Source organism: Ornithodoros turicata, unplaced genomic scaffold, assembly GCF_037126465.1.
Source record: "Ornithodoros turicata isolate Travis unplaced genomic scaffold, ASM3712646v1 ctg00001409.1, whole genome shotgun sequence".
NCBI classification, from domain to species: Eukaryota; Metazoa; Arthropoda; class Arachnida; order Ixodida; family Argasidae; genus Ornithodoros; species Ornithodoros turicata.
The window spans coordinates 1-19,043 of NW_026999593.1; the positions used below are offsets into that span (position 1 = coordinate 1).

At 46.6% G+C, this 19,043-nt stretch overlaps 1 protein-coding gene across 1 annotated transcript; it reads right to left on the bottom strand.

The window, feature by feature from the left end:
* Window positions 1-301: 301 nt before the first annotated feature.
* Window positions 302-12,079, bottom strand: LOC135376949 (cornifin-A-like; the record flags this gene model as incomplete). Its single annotated transcript, XM_064609370.1, has 4 exons — window positions 12,032-12,079; window positions 11,068-11,185; window positions 812-954; window positions 302-419 (listed from the first exon to the last, which is right to left on the bottom strand). Coding segments are annotated over exons 1-4 (427 nt in total), but the record flags the coding sequence as incomplete, so codon positions are not given.
* Window positions 12,080-19,043: the final 6,964 nt, after the last annotated feature.

Consider the following 19,043-nt stretch of genomic DNA (forward strand, 5'->3'; position numbering starts at 1 on the left):
TTTCTGATAATTCTAATAATTCTGCAAACGGAGCTCTGACCCACCACCACTCTGCAGAGGCTGCCACGCTATGCGGAGTGTACTACACTAGGTACGAAGAGAAAACCAGAATCAAGAGGAAGCGAGCGCCGCACGGCGCAAGCTCCTAGTGTCAACACGTGCAGCGTGAGCCAGTCAGTGCCTGTCCGAGCACCTAATACAAGTGACGCTCGTCCGGAGGCCTTCCAGTGTCCCTGTGGGAGAGCCTTCTCTTCTCTTAAAGGACTACGGGTGCATGCAAGTCTTAAAAAGCACCAGTTACCAGCAACGACCTCGACAAATCCTCCTGTTGGATCAGAAGGCTTAGGAGCAATTGGATCTGAAGGCTTGGGTATGAGTGGATTGGAAGGCGATCCACGGAAGATGGGGCCCTCGGGAGCCTGTGCATCAGAGGGTCTTGGATCAACCCAGGACCAGTCTCACGACAATCAGGTGGAGAAAAGCCAGAGGGCTGTTCCGAGTGGGGATCAAGCAAAGTGGCCGTGTGTTATATGCGAGCGATCCTTTACAACCAAATCAGGCCTCAGTTTGCACCGTAAGACGAGACATCCGGAAGACTTTAATAGGGATGTTCTGATTGAAAGGACTCGACCCCGTTGGGTTCCAGAGGAGGAGCATCGTTTGGCGATGATGGAAGTCGCCCTGAAGACAAGTCTATATCCACCAAGATTTATGAATATTGCGCTCCATGATCGCTTTCCGGAGAGAACATTGGAAGCCATTAAGTCCCATCGGAAAGAACCTCAATATCGACGGAGAGTCCAGGACTTACTACTAGAGCGACAAGAACAAGCAAGGTCACCTCGAGATCATGAGGAGTTCCGGCCTGTTGCTGAAGAGGAGATGGCAACGGATGCCCAATAGGTGCCTGTTGACTCGTTTGTGCGATATGGGAGAGAGATCCCTCGATCACGTCTTGAAGTAATCAAGATCGAGATTGAGAGAATAGCAGCTAGAACGCCTCCATCCTCCTTTCAAGGAGACAGACTCTACGATATTGCCAACCAGGCTGTTCGGGGTGTCGATGTCTTGCCAATGCTTAACGATTATTTGAGGGATGTCTCCACCTGTGACATGGAGAGACGGGCTGCCCGCCCTGAGACTACTTCTCTACCTGTTGGCCTCAGCAAGAGAAAGCAGAGAAAAGCCAACTACAGGAAACTCTAACTGCTCTACCGACGGCGACAGAGGGATTGCGCGAGACTCGTCCTCAATGGTTATGGTACGCCTGCAGTCGAGGACGAGGGCTCGTTCATGAACTCTTGGGAGGCCATCATGACGGGGACAGTTCCCCCTCCGATGAACGAAGATGATGAAAACGTGGTGCCAGTTACGGTTGATCCTTTTTATGTCATCACGGCCCTGGATGTGAAGGCAAACATGCCGCCACTTGCGTCGGCACCCGGACCTGATAATGTCTCACCAAGGAGCCTAAGGACTGTGCCGTCAACAATCTTACGACTAATCATGAATCTTCTGATGATATGTGGTAGACCGCCAACGGTCCTTAGGAATGCTCGGACAATATTTCTCCCGAAGAAGCCAGACGCAAAGCTTCCCCAGGATTTCAGGCCAATTACGATAACATCAGTTTTGGCCTGGTTATTCCACCGGATTATGGCGAAGAGACTTTTGGCATTTGTTAACTTCAATTACAGACAAAGGGCATTCATCCCAGTCGATGGATGTGCAGAAAACGTTATGCTCCTGAGTACAGCCTTGTCTGAGAGCCGAAGACAGAATAAATCATTGTATATGGCCACCATCGATCTGGCGAAAGCCTTTGACAGAGTATCGAAAGAAGCGATCCTGCGCGCCGCAAGGAGGGCGGGCCTCTTTGGGAGTTTTGTAACGTACCTTCGGGAGTTATATGACGACGCCCCAACCATGCTGCAACTGCCAGGGTCGAGTAGATTGGTGAAGCCGACCACAGGTGTCCGCCAGGGTGACCCGCTCTCGCCCATTCTGTTTAATCTGGTGATTAATGAGCTTCTACAGAAAGTTGATACTGGCATTGGCTTTGGTGTCGGGGGAGGTTCCCTTGACATTATAGCTTTTGCAGACGATATTATACTGGCTGCATCAACACCAGGTAGGCTCCAGGCCCGACTTGACGCAGTGGCTGATTTTATGAAAACGAGGGGACTGCAGGTTAACGCAGCGAAATCAGCGACTATCTCGTTGGTAGCCTCCGGGCGACAAAAGAGAATGAAGATTGACGAACAGCGATGCTTCACTATTGATGGAGTTGCCCTCCCTGCAATGACACCTCGGTATACGTGGAAGTATCTGGGTGTGACGTTCCGTCCCGATGGAAGAGCTCTTCCTACTACCCATGACCTAGAAGATGGCCTCCAGAGGATTCAAACTGCTCCGATGAAACCTCAACAGAAGCTCACTATCCTGAGATGGTACCTACTACCACGCTACTACCATCGACTGGTATTAGGGCAGTGGAGCACGAAGTTATTAGATAAGATGGACATTCTTATAAGAGCTGCCATCCGAAGATGGTTACATCTGCCACATGATGTGCCGGTAGGTTTCTACCACACCTCAGTTAGAAGAGGGGGATTAGGGATTCCCTCTATGCGCTGGACAATTCCAATGCTTTTGAAGAAGAGGCTGGTAGCCCTCCGATCTTCGACTAGCGCGGTGGTGAGAGGAATCATGGACACGCCCTTCATGGTGAACGTCTCCACGAAGACGGAGAGTGATTTACGCAGAGGAGGTAGGGCCATCCGCACACCGGAAGCCATGGATAAGCTGTGGGCTCAGTCCCTGTACGCCACCAATGACGGAAAAGCGTTGCGAGAGGCTGCGGAGGTGCCTTTCGCCCACCAATGGATCCAAGAGGGTACCAGGCTAATGCAAGGCAGTCAGTTCATCGACGCCATCAAAATAAGAGCTAACGCACTTCCCTGCCTCACGGGATCGAAGAGGGGCCGAGAGGGTGATATAAATTGCCGCGCGGGTTGCAATAGTAATGAAACCTTGGCACATATCCTCCAGGTGTGCCACAGGACCCATAACGCGCGTTGCAGAAGACATGACAACGTGGTGCGCCTGGTGGAGAAGAGGTTGGCTGAAGTGGGCTGGAAAGTACAAAGGGAGAGCAAGTTCAAAGTGTATGACGGATTCCTGAAGCCGGATCTGGTGGCCAGAAAAGACGACCAGATACGGGTTCTCGATGCACAAATCGTTGGTACGGGTATCGACCTCCCAGCAGCACATGCACATAAAGTATTGAAGTACAATAGACAAGACCTGATCGACGCCATCACGAAGGAAGATGCTGCGGGTGATTTCCAGATAGGGAGCATAACCATGTCGTTCAAGGGAATCTGGGCCAAGGATAGCGCAAACTTACTACTCGAAATGGGAATCCGGAAGACCGATATAAAGTTATTGTCAGTTATTGCTCTACAGGGAGGTGTCCGGACTTATAGGTTGTTCGGACGTATGACGTCCGTGGTGTAACCCTCGGCTGAGGAAGGTATTGCTGTCACGCGGCGCGGAGTTTAGTGGTATTGGGGGGAGAGGTACCTCTTCGTTTTAAGAGGGAATTATTTAAAAAAAATAGCTAAATGACACAAAGGACGACCAAGTATAATACCCACCATGCGTTTGAAATACGATCCATTCAAAGACGAGTGATAGGCGGAAGTAAGAATAATCTGCTTTCGGTAGCTAAATGCCACAAAGGACGACCAAGTATAATACCCAACATGTGTTTGAAATACAATCCTTTCAAAGACGAGTGATAGGCGGAAGTAAGAATAATCTGCTTTCGGTAGCTAAATGCCACAAAGGACGACCAAGTATAATACCCAACATGTGTTTGAAATACAATCCTTTCAAAGACGAGTGATAGGCGGAAGTAAGAATAATCTGCTTTCGGTAGCTAAATGCCACAAAGGACGACCATGTATAATACCCACCATGTCCCTGTTGAAAAAAAGCCAAATAGGTTGTATACGATCCTATTTATGCTATACAAATTGATGTAGGATCCTTTATGTCCTATTTTGTATCATGTGAGAAAGTTGTGGGATCCTATATGTCCTATATTCATTCACATATAGGTGAGTCATAGGATCCTACATGTCTCGTATTAGGCTGTGTAGGAGAGTTGTGGTGTCCTACTTGTCCCATATTCGGCAATATAGGAGAGTTGTAGGACACTACATTGCATATATCCGGCTACGTAGCAGACTTGTAGGATCCTACAAGGCATCAAAAAGGAGCTATGGGAGATCTTACGTGACCTGTTTGATTTCATGTGGGGAGGACGTGGGGAATTATTTTGAGATATGGAAGTGATATATTAACACAGCAACAAACATTATTTCAAAACTGGGGCCCAGAACGAACTAGTCATATTCAATCATGTTTGCCAATGCGCACATATACGGCAGGTTATCAAATGCGAATTCTATTAGAACCACTGCAAATGAATATATATTTTTAGGTTGAAAACAACTGAATGGACAGGTTGCATTCATTTATGGAACATGCATAGAGTATGCCCATTACTAGTCGACGAAACATCAAGCATACAATGATGCGTGCATTCCTTTGAGTGCTATTTAAGCACAAACTTCGACAGCAGTGCGCAACCGGTCGAGGTGGCGGTTGGTCCCCATCGAGCGACATTGCGGTGTGGATGGGGTTCTCGGTCTAATATCTAGGACTAAACCGGTTCTATCAGGACGCGGTTTGTTGTGACAGATTCCCCAATCCTTCGCCTTCACGTGCACGCTCACGGCTCGCAGGAAATCCTAAAAGTAGTCGAGATACTTGGAAATTCCAGGCCCCCGTCTGCACTTCCGATACATTCGGAGCTCCGTAACATCCGCCCCGCTAGTCAGGTCGACGCCAGAATTTCCGTCCTAGTAGGACTTGAGTCGCTCTACGATCGGTCAAATGGAACCATGGGTCGGTCTTTAGCGGTTCGGGGGTTATGGGCAGAGACGCGTTCGTAACTCTGTTTTTCTAAACTTTGAGGCCCCTTTTCGGAAGGAAACCCGCGTCGGACAGTTTTCATCTTTCTGGAGTGTACTCGCCTCAACTCGGTGAACGTGGCAAAATTTACTACAGCTGTCAAAGTCTTCTGGTTCTCGAGCTACCGGTTCCCGTGTTTACACTCCTCCCAATACATGGGACTGCCGGCTGTTTTTTTCCTAAAACTGTTTCCATTGCACCTACAGAGTCGTGTTTGACATAGTTTTGAAGCTCTTGGCGTTCTCTTTCCAACCGTTTTAATCCCGTAAGCGCGCGACTCTCCGTTCCCCAGATATGGGCTTTGGAGTTGGAGGGTCATGGCGCTGGCGCCAGCAAGTCTGGCTGACGCCGCTCGGAGACGCTTCCGTGGGTGCCGTTCCTTTAGTGCCGTAATCTCGCTTACCTAACGTCCAATTTACTGGAAATTTTGGATGCGTGTTCTTCGTTCTTTGCTCTACAACTTTTCAATTCGCACCTCCCGTCTATTTACTACAGGTTATGGCGTTATTCCCGAAATTCCTTAGGCTGACTCTCCTTCTGCAACCTTCGTCCCTGTTTTTAGGTTTGAACCCTGTGGGAGATCTGAATCACCTATTAACGGATTCGTGCACTCCGAACACCGAACGGCTAGAAACTTGCGGGATCTTTCTATCTCTCTCCATTCTGGAGTGAGGACAACATGGCAACAGCGGCTCGTTATACATGGGGCTGGGGGCCTTTTTTTCGATGTCGGTTGTTTGTTGGCGTACAAATGTGATTGAAGACTTATTTTGACAGGAAAAACGTCCTCTTTCCAATGGCATTGGTCGCCCGTACGCGCGACTTTCTGCTTTCTGGATGTAGCGCGGCAGCGCGAGGAGAGCATGGAGGACAGCCGTTACAGCCAGGCGGCGCCCTTGGAGCTTGGAATTCCTCCAGCTCATTTGGAAGGGAAATCTTAGAAGCGTTCGGACGCATGTCCAGAGGGCTCTCGTTCGGGAGGCGTCTTTCGTTGTAGTTTTGGTGGTTTTGGTGCCCCGCAGAGCTGTGACTGTATTTCATGCCTTACTAGTGGTATCTGGACCTGTTTCTGTGTGTGTACCTTGGAAGACCGAAAGCTGTTGGATTTCGTGAATTGAAGGTTAGTTGTGTGCATGTAATGCCATGTTTCGTGCTCCTTTTGATTTGTATTCTTCCTAGCGTGTGGGTTCCTATAACTTTATCCGCTCAGTGCGATTATTACCCTATTGTTATCTATTGCCTTATCCTCCATCTGTAATCGTGTGCTCTTACCCTGTTGGTTAACCTGTATCATCACTTAACATCAGGTTGATATTATGTGTGATGCTTCAGCGGCCCTGCTACAGGGTACCGGTGCTCTAAAGATACAGATCTTCCTTTTTTGGTTATTAATTCATAATAACTCAGCTTGGGTCATGCATATTTTCCCCTGAGTGTGGAAGAAATATGCACAGAATGTAAATAATCGCGGATATTATAAGTCAACGTGCATTGTTTTCATCCTGTTCAGGTAATGCCTTACTGACACCCTTGCTGTAGCCCCAGTTGTCATAGTTAATTGATCTTGCTGGTAACAAACAAAATAATTGTCTTTGGACCTCAAGTAACAGCATATGTGGGAAGTCTGGTTAACCTGTGCACGAGTTTTGGCACATTTTATGTGACACATAATGTATTATCCCTTGTTAAATCTAGCTTCCTAACTCGCTTTATTGTTTCAGATGCCTTCAAGAAATATATCTGAGAGCTATCATCTAGCATGATCTGTAAAGGTGTTGAAGACGCTGTACATCAGGCAAGAGTGTGATTGTTCAACAGACATGTCAGAGGGATGCTGAACGATATCAATAAAAAATAAAAAATAGAAGCTGCATGATTTGTTATTTCCTAATATACACAGCACAATAGGGTGCACAAATTATACAGGATCACCACGAGAGACTTGGACCTATTTGCATGTAGGACCCAATGTAGGTCCCACAATCAAATAGGATCCTGTTTATATGTAGGATCGCATTTGCATGTAGGTCCCACAACCAAATACGATCCTGTTTATATGTAGGATCGCATTTGCATGTAGGACCCACAATTAAACAGGATCCTATTTGTATGTAGGTTCCTTCATCATGTAGGACCTGGTGTCATAATACCATATGGAGTCAAGTAGGAATTTCCAATAGGGGTGTTTGAAATACAATCCATTCATAGACGAGTGATAGGCGGAAGTAAGAATAATCTGCTTTCGGTAGCTAAATGCCACAAAGGACGACCAAGTATAATACCCACCATGTGTCTGAAATACAATCCTTTCAAAGACGAGTGATAGGCGGAAGTAAGAATAATCTGCTTTCGGTAGCTAAATGCCACAAAGGACGACCATGTATAATACCCACCATGTGTTTGAAATACAATCCATTCATAGACGAGTGATAGGCGGAAGTAAGAATAATCTGCTTTCGGTAGCTAAATGCCACAAAGGACGACCATGTATAATACCCACCATGTGTTTGAAATACGATCCATTCAAAGACGAGTGATAGGCGGAAGTAAGAATAATCTGCTTTCGGTAGCTAAATGCCACAAAGGACGACCATGTATAATACCCACCATGTGTTTGAAATACAATCCTTTCAAAGACGAGTGATAGGCGGAAGTAAGAATAATCTGCTTTCGGTAGCTAAATGCCACAAAGGACGACCATGTATAATACCCACCATGTGTTTGAAATACAATCCTTTCAAAGACGAGTGATAGGCGGAAGTAAGAATAATCTGCTTTCGGTAGCTAAATGCCACAAAGGACGACGAAGTATAATACCCAACATGTGTTTGAAATACAATCCTTTCAAAGACGAGTGATAGGCGAAAGTAAGAATAATCTGCTTTCGGTAGCTAAATGCCACAAAGGACGACCATGTATAATACCCACCATGTGTTTGAAATACAATCCTTTCAAAGACGAGTGATAGGCGGAAGTAAGAATAATCTGCTTTCGGTAGCTAAATGCCACAAAGGACGACCAAGTATAATACCCAACATGTGTTTGAAATACAATCCTTTCAAAGACGAGTGATAGGCGGAAGTAAGAATAATCCGCTTTCGGTAGCTAAATGCCACAAAGGACGACCAAGTATAATACCCAACATGTGTTTGAAATACAATCCTTTCAAAGACGAGTGATAGGCGGAAGTAAGAATAATCTGCTTTCGGTAGCTAAATGCCACAAAGGACGACCAAGTATAATACCCAACATGTGTTTGAAATACAATCCTTTCAAAGACGAGTGATAGGCGGAAGTAAGAATAATCTGCTTTCGGTAGCTAAATGCCACAAAGGACGACCAAGTATAATACCCACCATGTGTTTGAAATACAATCCTTTCAAAGACGAGTGTTAGGCGGAAGTAAGAATAATCTGCTTTCGGTAGCTAAATGCCACAAAGGACGACCAAGTATAATACCCAACATGTGTTTGAAATACAATCCTTTCAAAGACGAGTGATAGGCGGAAGTAAGAATAATCCGCTTTCGGTAGCTAAATGCCACAAAGGACGACCAAGTATAATACCCAACATGTGTTTGAAATACAATCCTTTCAAAGACGAGTGATAGGCGGAAGTAAGAATAATCCGCTTTCGGTAGCTAAATGCCACAAAGGACGACCAAGTATAATACCCAACATGTGTTTGAAATACAATCCTTTCAAAGACGAGTGATAGGCGGAAGTAAGAATAATCTGCTTTCGGTAGCTAAATGCCACAAAGGACGACCAAGTATAATACCCAACATGTGTTTGAAATACAATCCTTTCAAAGACGAGTGATAGGCGGAAGTAAGAATAATCTGCTTTCGGTAGCTAAATGCCACAAAGGACGACCAAGTATAATACCCACCATGTGTTTGAAATACAATCCTTTCAAAGACGAGTGATAGGCGGAAGTAAGAATAATCTGCTTTCGGTAGCTAAATGCCACAAAGGACGACCAAGTATAATACCCAACATGTGTTTGAAATACAATCCTTTCAAAGACGAGTGATAGGCGGAAGTAAGAATAATCCGCTTTCGGTAGCTAAATGCCACAAAGGACGACCAAGTATAATACCCAACATGTGTTTGAAATACAATCCTTTCAAAGACGAGTGATAGGCGGAAGTAAGAATAATCTGCTTTCGGTAGCTAAATGCCACAAAGGACGACCAAGTATAATACCCACCATGTGTTTGAAATACAATCCATTCAAAGACGAGTGATAGGCGGAAGTAAGAATAATCTGCTTTCGGTAGCTAAATGCCACAAAGGACGACCATGTATAATACCCACTATGTGTTTGAAATACAATCCTTTCAAAGACGAGTGATAGGCGGAAGTAAGAATAATCTGCTTTCGGTAGCTAAATGCCACAAAGGACGACCAAGTATAATACCCACCACGTGTTCGAAATACAATCCATTCAAAGACGAGTGATAGACGGAAGCAAGAATAATCTGCTTTCGGTAACTAAATGCCACAAAGGACGACCAAGTATAATACCCACTATGTGTTTGAAATACAATCCTTTCAAAGACGAGTGATAGGCGGAAGTAAGAATAATCTGCTTTCGGTAGCTAAATGCCACAAAGGACGACCAAGTATAATACCCACCACGTGTTCGAAATACAATCCATTCAAAGACGAGTGATAGACGGAAGCAAGAATAATCTGCTTTCCTAATAATGGCCTGAAGTCGGAGTGGTGGTGGAACCTTTTAAAAGGCCGTCAGGCGACGTGCCTCGCAGCATCTCCCTGCCGGGAGATAGGAAACGTGATGGCTACTTTTGGTGTTCATCACTGGTGTCCTTTCACGTCGCCAACGGCGGCAATCCCTGGTGGTACCCGATGTTCGGGCAAAGTTCCTATGGCTAACTTCCGTGGCGTGTGGTTGTAACCCAGCTTCCAGGGGGCCGGAACCTAGCCTGCAAGACACGAATACCGGGAGGTGTGGCGGCCTCTTGTAGCAGCAGCCATAGGGGTAAAACCCTGTTTCCTTTTGCTGGGTTTAAGTTCATCGGGACCGCTTTGTGGAGAGGGGAAAGTTTTTCCGCTCCCTTCCCTGTTCCACAGGGGCCCTCAGGGAGGCTAGGAGGGGTGGCGTCCTCCTGTAATCCAGCCTGGAGGCTGAGGGGTGCGGGGGGCTTTGGCAACCCCCTGCGCTATCTGTCGAGTGGTGTGGTGCGAGGGCGCTAGCCGGTGGTGGGCCGGAGCCAGGCACGTATCTCGGCCAGCTGGGGCCTCTCTCAGGGTTTATCTCTGTTGGGGGGTCCCGGATATGTACGGCGAGCACTGCCGAGTCATCAAGTGTGCGAAAGATGGCAAGGGGTGTCCCCCGGTGGTCCTGTACTGCGAGTGGAGGTAGTCCACGCCACACAGACACAGCTAAATGCCACAAAGGACGACCAAGTATAATACCCACCATGCGTTTGAAATACAATCCATTCGAAGTCGAGTGATAGGCGGAAGTACGAATAATCATATTTCGGTAGCTAAATGCCACAAAGGATGACCAAGTATAATACCCATCACGTGTTCGAAATACAATCCATTCAAAGACGAGTGATAGACGGAAGCAAGAATAATCTGCTTTCGGTAGCTAAATGCCACAAAGGACGACCAAGTATAATACCCACCACGTGTTTGAAATACAATCCATTCAAAGTCGAGTGATAGGCGGAAGTAAGAATAATCTGCTTTCTGATAATTCTAATAATTCTGCAAACGGAGCTCTGACCCACCACCACTCTGCAGAGGCTGCCACGCTATGCGGAGTGTACTACACTAGGTACGAAGAGAAAACCAGAATCAAGAGGAAGCGAGCGCCGCACGGCGCAAGCTCCTAGTGTCAACACGTGCAGCGTGAGCCAGTCAGTGCCTGTCCGAGCACCTAATACAAGTGACGCTCGTCCGGAGGCCTTCCAGTGTCCCTGTGGGAGAGCCTTCTCTTCTCTTAAAGGACTACGGGTGCATGCAAGTCTTAAAAAGCACCAGTTACCAGCAACGACCTCGACAAATCCTCCTGTTGGATCAGAAGGCTTAGGAGCAATTGGATCTGAAGGCTTGGGTATGAGTGGATTGGAAGGCGATCCACGGAAGATGGGGCCCTCGGGAGCCTGTGCATCAGAGGGTCTTGGATCAACCCAGGACCAGTCTCACGACAATCAGGTGGAGAAAAGCCAGAGGGCTGTTCCGAGTGGGGATCAAGCAAAGTGGCCGTGTGTTATATGCGAGCGATCCTTTACAACCAAATCAGGCCTCAGTTTGCACCGTAAGACGAGACATCCGGAAGACTTTAATAGGGATGTTCTGATTGAAAGGACTCGACCCCGTTGGGTTCCAGAGGAGGAGCATCGTTTGGCGATGATGGAAGTCGCCCTGAAGACAAGTCTATATCCACCAAGATTTATGAATATTGCGCTCCATGATCGCTTTCCGGAGAGAACATTGGAAGCCATTAAGTCCCATCGGAAAGAACCTCAATATCGACGGAGAGTCCAGGACTTACTACTAGAGCGACAAGAACAAGCAAGGTCACCTCGAGATCATGAGGAGTTCCGGCCTGTTGCTGAAGAGGAGATGGCAACGGATGCCCAATAGGTGCCTGTTGACTCGTTTGTGCGATATGGGAGAGAGATCCCTCGATCACGTCTTGAAGTAATCAAGATCGAGATTGAGAGAATAGCAGCTAGAACGCCTCCATCCTCCTTTCAAGGAGACAGACTCTACGATATTGCCAACCAGGCTGTTCGGGGTGTCGATGTCTTGCCAATGCTTAACGATTATTTGAGGGATGTCTCCACCTGTGACATGGAGAGACGGGCTGCCCGCCCTGAGACTACTTCTCTACCTGTTGGCCTCAGCAAGAGAAAGCAGAGAAAAGCCAACTACAGGAAACTCTAACTGCTCTACCGACGGCGACAGAGGGATTGCGCGAGACTCGTCCTCAATGGTTATGGTACGCCTGCAGTCGAGGACGAGGGCTCGTTCATGAACTCTTGGGAGGCCATCATGACGGGGACAGTTCCCCCTCCGATGAACGAAGATGATGAAAACGTGGTGCCAGTTACGGTTGATCCTTTTTATGTCATCACGGCCCTGGATGTGAAGGCAAACATGCCGCCACTTGCGTCGGCACCCGGACCTGATAATGTCTCACCAAGGAGCCTAAGGACTGTGCCGTCAACAATCTTACGACTAATCATGAATCTTCTGATGATATGTGGTAGACCGCCAACGGTCCTTAGGAATGCTCGGACAATATTTGTCCCGAAGAAGCCCGACGCAAAGCTTCCCCAGGATTTCAGGCCAATTACGATAACATCAGTTTTGGCCTGGTTATTCCACCGGATTATGGCGAAGAGACTTTTGGCATTTGTTAACTTCAATTACAGACAAAGGGCATTCATCCCAGTCGATGGATGTGCAGAAAACGTTATGCTCCTGAGTACAGCCTTGTCTGAGAGCCGAAGACAGAATAAATCATTGTATATGGCCACCATCGATCTGGCGAAAGCCTTTGACAGAGTATCGAAAGAAGCGATCCTGCGCGCCGCAAGGAGGGCGGGCCTCTTTGGGAGTTTTGTAACGTACCTTCGGGAGTTATATGACGACGCCCCAACCATGCTGCAACTGCCAGGGTCGAGTAGATTGGTGAAGCCGACCACAGGTGTCCGCCAGGGTGACCCGCTCTCGCCCATTCTGTTTAATCTGGTGATTAATGAGCTTCTACAGAAAGTTGATACTGGCATTGGCTTTGGTGTCGGGGGAGGTTCCCTTGACATTATAGCTTTTGCAGACGATATTATACTGGCTGCATCAACACCAGGTAGGCTCCAGGCCCGACTTGACGCAGTGGCTGATTTTATGAAAACGAGGGGACTGCAGGTTAACGCAGCGAAATCAGCGACTATCTCGTTGGTAGCCTCCGGGCGACAAAAGAGAATGAAGATTGACGAACAGCGATGCTTCACTATTGATGGAGTTGCCCTCCCTGCAATGACACCTCGGTATACGTGGAAGTATCTGGGTGTGACGTTCCGTCCCGATGGAAGAGCTCTTCCTACTACCCATGACCTAGAAGATGGCCTCCAGAGGATTCAAACTGCTCCGATGAAACCTCAACAGAAGCTCACTATCCTGAGATGGTACCTACTACCACGCTACTACCATCGACTGGTATTAGGGCAGTGGAGCACGAAGTTATTAGATAAGATGGACATTCTTATAAGAGCTGCCATCCGAAGATGGTTACATCTGCCACATGATGTGCCGGTAGGTTTCTACCACACCTCAGTTAGAAGAGGGGGATTAGGGATTCCCTCTATGCGCTGGACAATTCCAATGCTTTTGAAGAAGAGGCTGGTAGCCCTCCGATCTTCGACTAGCGCGGTGGTGAGAGGAATCATGGACACGCCCTTCATGGGGAACGTCTCCACGAAGACGGAGAGTGATTTACGCAGAGGAGGTAGGGCCATCCGCACACCGGAAGCCATGGATAAGCTGTGGGCTCAGTCCCTGTACGCCACCAATGACGGAAAAGCGTTGCGAGAGGCTGCGGAGGTGCCTTTCGCCCACCAATGGATCCAAGAGGGTACCAGGCTAATGCAAGGCAGTCAGTTCATCGACGCCATCAAAATAAGAGCTAACGCACTTCCCTGCCTCACGCGATCGAAGAGGGGCCGAGAGGGTGATATAAATTGCCGCGCGGGTTGCAATAGTAATGAAACCCTGGCACATATCCTCCAGGTGTGCCACAGGACCCATAACGCGCGTTGCAGAAGACATGACAACGTGGTGCGCCTGGTGGAGAAGAGGTTGGCTGAAGTGGGCTGGAAAGTACAAAGGGAGAGCAAGTTCAAAGTGTATGACGGATTCCTGAAGCCGGATCTGGTGGCCAGAAAAGACGACCAGATACGGGTTCTCGATGCACAAATCGTTGGTACGGGTATCGACCTCCCAGCAGCACATGCACATAAAGTATTGAAGTACAATAGACAAGACCTGATCGACGCCATCACGAAGGAAGATGCTGCGGGTGATTTCCAGATAGGGAGCATAACCATGTCGTTCAAGGGAATCTGGGCCAAGGATAGCGCAAACTTACTACTCGAAATGGGAATCCGGAAGACCGATATAAAGTTATTGTCAGTTATTGCTCTACAGGGAGGTGTCCGGACTTATAGGTTGTTCGGACGTATGACGTCCGTGGTGTAACCCTCGGCTGAGGAAGGTATTGCTGTCACGCGGCGCGGAGTTTAGTGGTATTGGGGGGAGAGGTACCTCTTCGTTTTAAGAGGGAATTATTTAAAAAAAATAGCTAAATGACACAAAGGACGACCAAGTATAATACCCACCATGCGTTTGAAATACGATCCATTCAAAGACGAGTGATAGGCGGAAGTAAGAATAATCTGCTTTCGGTAGCTAAATGCCACAAAGGACGACCAAGTATAATACCCAACATGTGTTTGAAATACAATCCTTTCAAAGACGAGTGATAGGCGGAAGTAAGAATAATCTGCTTTCGGTAGCTAAATGCCACAAAGGACGACCAAGTATAATACCCACCATGTCCCTGTTGAAAAAAAGCCAAATAGGTTGTATACGATCCTATTTATGCTATACAAATTGATGTAGGATCCTTTATGTCCTATTTTGTATCATGTGAGAAAGTTGTGGGATCCTATATGTCCTATATTCATTCACATATAGGTGAGTCATAGGATCCTACATGTCTCGTATTAGGCTGTGTAGGAGAGTTGTGGTGTCCTACTTGTCCCATATTCGGCAATATAGGAGAGTTGTAGGACACTACATTGCATATATCCGGCTACGTAGCAGACTTGTAGGATCCTACAAGGCATCAAAAAGGAGCTATGGGAGATCTTACGTGACCTGTTTGATTTCATGTGGGGAGGACGTGGGGAATTATTTTGAGATATGGAAGTGATATATTAACACAGCAACAAACATTATTTCAAAACTGGGGCCCAGAACGAACTAGTCATATTCAATCATGTTTGCCAATGCGCACATATACGGCAGGTTATCAAATGCGAATTCTATTAGAACCACTGCAAATGAATATATATTTTTAGGTTGAAAACAACTGAATGGACAGGTTGCATTCATTTATGGAACATGCATAGAGTATGCCCATTACTAGTCGACGAAACATCAAGCATACAATGATGCGTGCATTCCTTTGAGTGCTATTTAAGCACAAACTTCGACAGCAGTGCGCAACCGGTCGAGGTGGCGGTTGGTCCCCATCGAGCGACATTGCGGTGTGGATGGGGTTCTCGGTCTAATATCTAGGACTAAACCGGTTCTATCAGGACGCGGTTTGTTGTGACAGATTCCCCAATCCTTCGCCTTCACGTGCACGCTCACGGCTCGCAGGAAATCCTAAAAGTAGTCGAGATACTTGGAAATTCCAGGCCCCCGTCTGCACTTCCGATACATTCGGAGCTCCGTAACATCCGCCCCGCTAGTCAGGTCGACGCCAGAATTTCCGTCCTAGTAGGACTTGAGTCGCTCTACGATCGGTCAAATGGAACCATGGGTCGGTCTTTAGCGGTTCGGGGGTTATGGGCAGAGACGCGTTCGTAACTCTGTTTTTCTAAACTTTGAGGCCCCTTTTCGGAAGGAAACCCGCGTCGGACAGTTTTCATCTTTCTGGAGTGTACTCGCCTCAACTCGGTGAACGTGGCAAAATTTACTACAGCTGTCAAAGTCTTCTGGTTCTCGAGCTACCGGTTCCCGTGTTTACACTCCTCCCAATACATGGGACTGCCGGCTGTTTTTTTCCTAAAACTGTTTCCATTGCACCTACAGAGTCGTGTTTGACATAGTTTTGAAGCTCTTGGCGTTCTCTTTCCAACCGTTTTAATCCCGTAAGCGCGCGACTCTCCGTTCCCCAGATATGGGCTTTGGAGTTGGAGGGTCATGGCGCTGGCGCCAGCAAGTCTGGCTGACGCCGCTCGGAGACGCTTCCGTGGGTGCCGTTCCTTTAGTGCCGTAATCTCGCTTACCTAACGTCCAATTTACTGGAAATTTTGGATGCGTGTTCTTCGTTCTTTGCTCTACAACTTTTCAATTCGCACCTCCCGTCTATTTACTACAGGTTATGGCGTTATTCCCGAAATTCCTTAGGCTGACTCTCCTTCTGCAACCTTCGTCCCTGTTTTTAGGTTTGAACCCTGTGGGAGATCTGAATCACCTATTAACGGATTCGTGCACTCCGAACACCGAACGGCTAGAAACTTGCGGGATCTTTCTATCTCTCTCCATTCTGGAGTGAGGACAACATGGCAACAGCGGCTCGTTATACATGGGGCTGGGGGCCTTTTTTTCGATGTCGGTTGTTTGTTGGCGTACAAATGTGATTGAAGACTTATTTTGACAGGAAAAACGTCCTCTTTCCAATTGCATTGGTCGCCCGTACGCGCGACTTTCTGCTTTCTGGATGTAGCGCGGCAGCGCGAGGAGAGCATGGAGGACAGCCGTTACAGCCAGGCGGCGCCCTTGGAGCTTGGAATTCCTCCAGCTCATTTGGAAGGGAAATCTTAGAAGCGTTCGGACGCATGTCCAGAGGGCTCTCGTTCGGGAGGCGTCTTTCGTTGTAGTTTTGGTGGTTTTGGTGCCCCGCAGAGCTGTGACTGTATTTCATGCCTTACTAGTGGTATCTGGACCTGTTTCTGTGTGTGTACCTTGGAAGACCGAAAGCTGTTGGATTTCGTGAATTGAAGGTTAGTTGTGTGCATGTAATGCCATGTTTCGTGCTCCTTTTGATTTGTATTCTTCCTAGCGTGTGGGTTCCTATAACTTTATCCGCTCAGTGCGATTATTACCCTATTGTTATCTATTGCCTTATCCTCCATCTGTAATCGTGTGCTCTTACCCTGTTGGTTAACCTGTATCATCACTTAACATCAGGTTGATATTATGTGTGATGCTTCAGCGGCCCTGCTACAGGGTACCGGTGCTCTAAAGATACAGATCTTCCTTTTTTGGTTATTAATTCATAATAACTCAGCTTGGGTCATGCATATTTTCCCCTGAGTGTGGAAGAAATATGCACAGAATGTAAATAATCGCGGATATTATAAGTCAACGTGCATTGTTTTCATCCTGTTCAGGTAATGCCTTACTGACACCCTTGCTGTAGCCCCAGTTGTCATAGTTAATTGATCTTGCTGGTAACAAACAAAATAATTGTCTTTGGACCTCAAGTAACAGCATATGTGGGAAGTCTGGTTAACCTGTGCACGAGTTTTGGCACATTTTATGTGACACATAATGTATTATCCCTTGTTAAATCTAGCTTCCTAACTCGCTTTATTGTTTCAGATGCCTTCAAGAAATATATCTGAGAGCTATCATCTAGCATGATCTGTAAAGGTGTTGAAGACGCTGTACATCAGGCAAGAGTGTGATTGTTCAACAGACATGTCAGAGGGATGCTGAACGATATCAATAAAAAATAAAAAATAGAAGCTGCATGATTTGTTATTTCCTAATATACACAGCACAATAGGGTGCACAAATTATACAGGATCACCACGAGAGACTTGGACCTATTTGCATGTAGGACCCAATGTAGGTCCCACAATCAAATAGGATCCTGTTTATATGTAGGATCGCATTTGCATGTAGGTCCCACAACCAAATACGATCCTGTTTATATGTAGGATCGCATTTGCATGTAGGACCCACAATTAAACAGGATCCTATTTGTATGTAGGTTCCTTCATCATGTAGGACCTGGTGTCATAATACCATATGGAGTCAAGTAGGAATTTCCAATAGGGGTGTTTGAAATACAATCCATTCATAGACGAGTGATAGGCGGAAGTAAGAATAATCTGCTTTCGGTAGCTAAATGCCACAAAGGACGACCATGTATAATACCCACCATGTGTTTGAAATACAATCCTTTCAAAGACGAGTGATAGGCGGAAGTAAGAATAATCTGCTTTCGGTAGCTAAATGCCACAAAGGACGACCAAGTATAATACCCAACATGTGTTTGAAATACAATCCTTTCAAAGACGAGTGATAGGCGGAAGTAAGAATAATCCGCTTTCGGTAGCTAAATGCCACAAAGGACGACCAAGTATAATACCCAACATGTGTTTGAAATACAATCCTTTCAAAGACGAGTGATAGGCGGAAGTAAGAATAATCTGCTTTCGGTAGCTAAATGCCACAAAGGACGACCAAGTATAATACCCAACATGTGTTTGAAATACAATCCTTTCAAAGACGAGTGATAGGCGGAAGTAAGAATAATCTGCTTTCGGTAGCTAAATGCCACAAAGGACGACCAAGTATAATACCCACCATGTGTTTGAAATACAATCCTTTCAAAGACGAGTGATAGGCGGAAGTAAGAATAATCTGCTTTCGGTAGCTAAATGCCACAAAGGACGACCAAGTATAATACCCAACATGTGTTTGAAATACAATCCTTTCAAAGACGAGTGATAGGCGGAAGTAAGAATAATCCGCTTTCGGTAGCTAAATGCCACAAAGGACGACCAAGTATAATACCCAACATGTGTTTGAAATACAATCCTTTCAAAGACAAGTGATAGGCGGAAGTAAGAATAATCCGCTTTCGGTAGCTAAATGCCACAAAGGACGACCAAGTATAATACCCAACATGTGTTTGAAATACAATCCTTTCAAAGACGAGTGATAGGCGGAAGTAAGAATAATCTGCTTTCGGTAGCTAAATGCCACAAAGGACGACCAAGTATAATACCCAACATGTGTTTGAAATACAATCCTTTCAAAGACGAGTGATAGGCGGAAGTAAGAATAATCTGCTTTCGGTAGCTAAATGCCACAAAGGACGACCAAGTATAATACCCACCATGTGTTTGAAATACAATCCTTTCAAAGACGAGTGATAGGCGGAAGTAAGAATAATCTGCTTTCGGTAGCTAAATGCCACAAAGGACGACC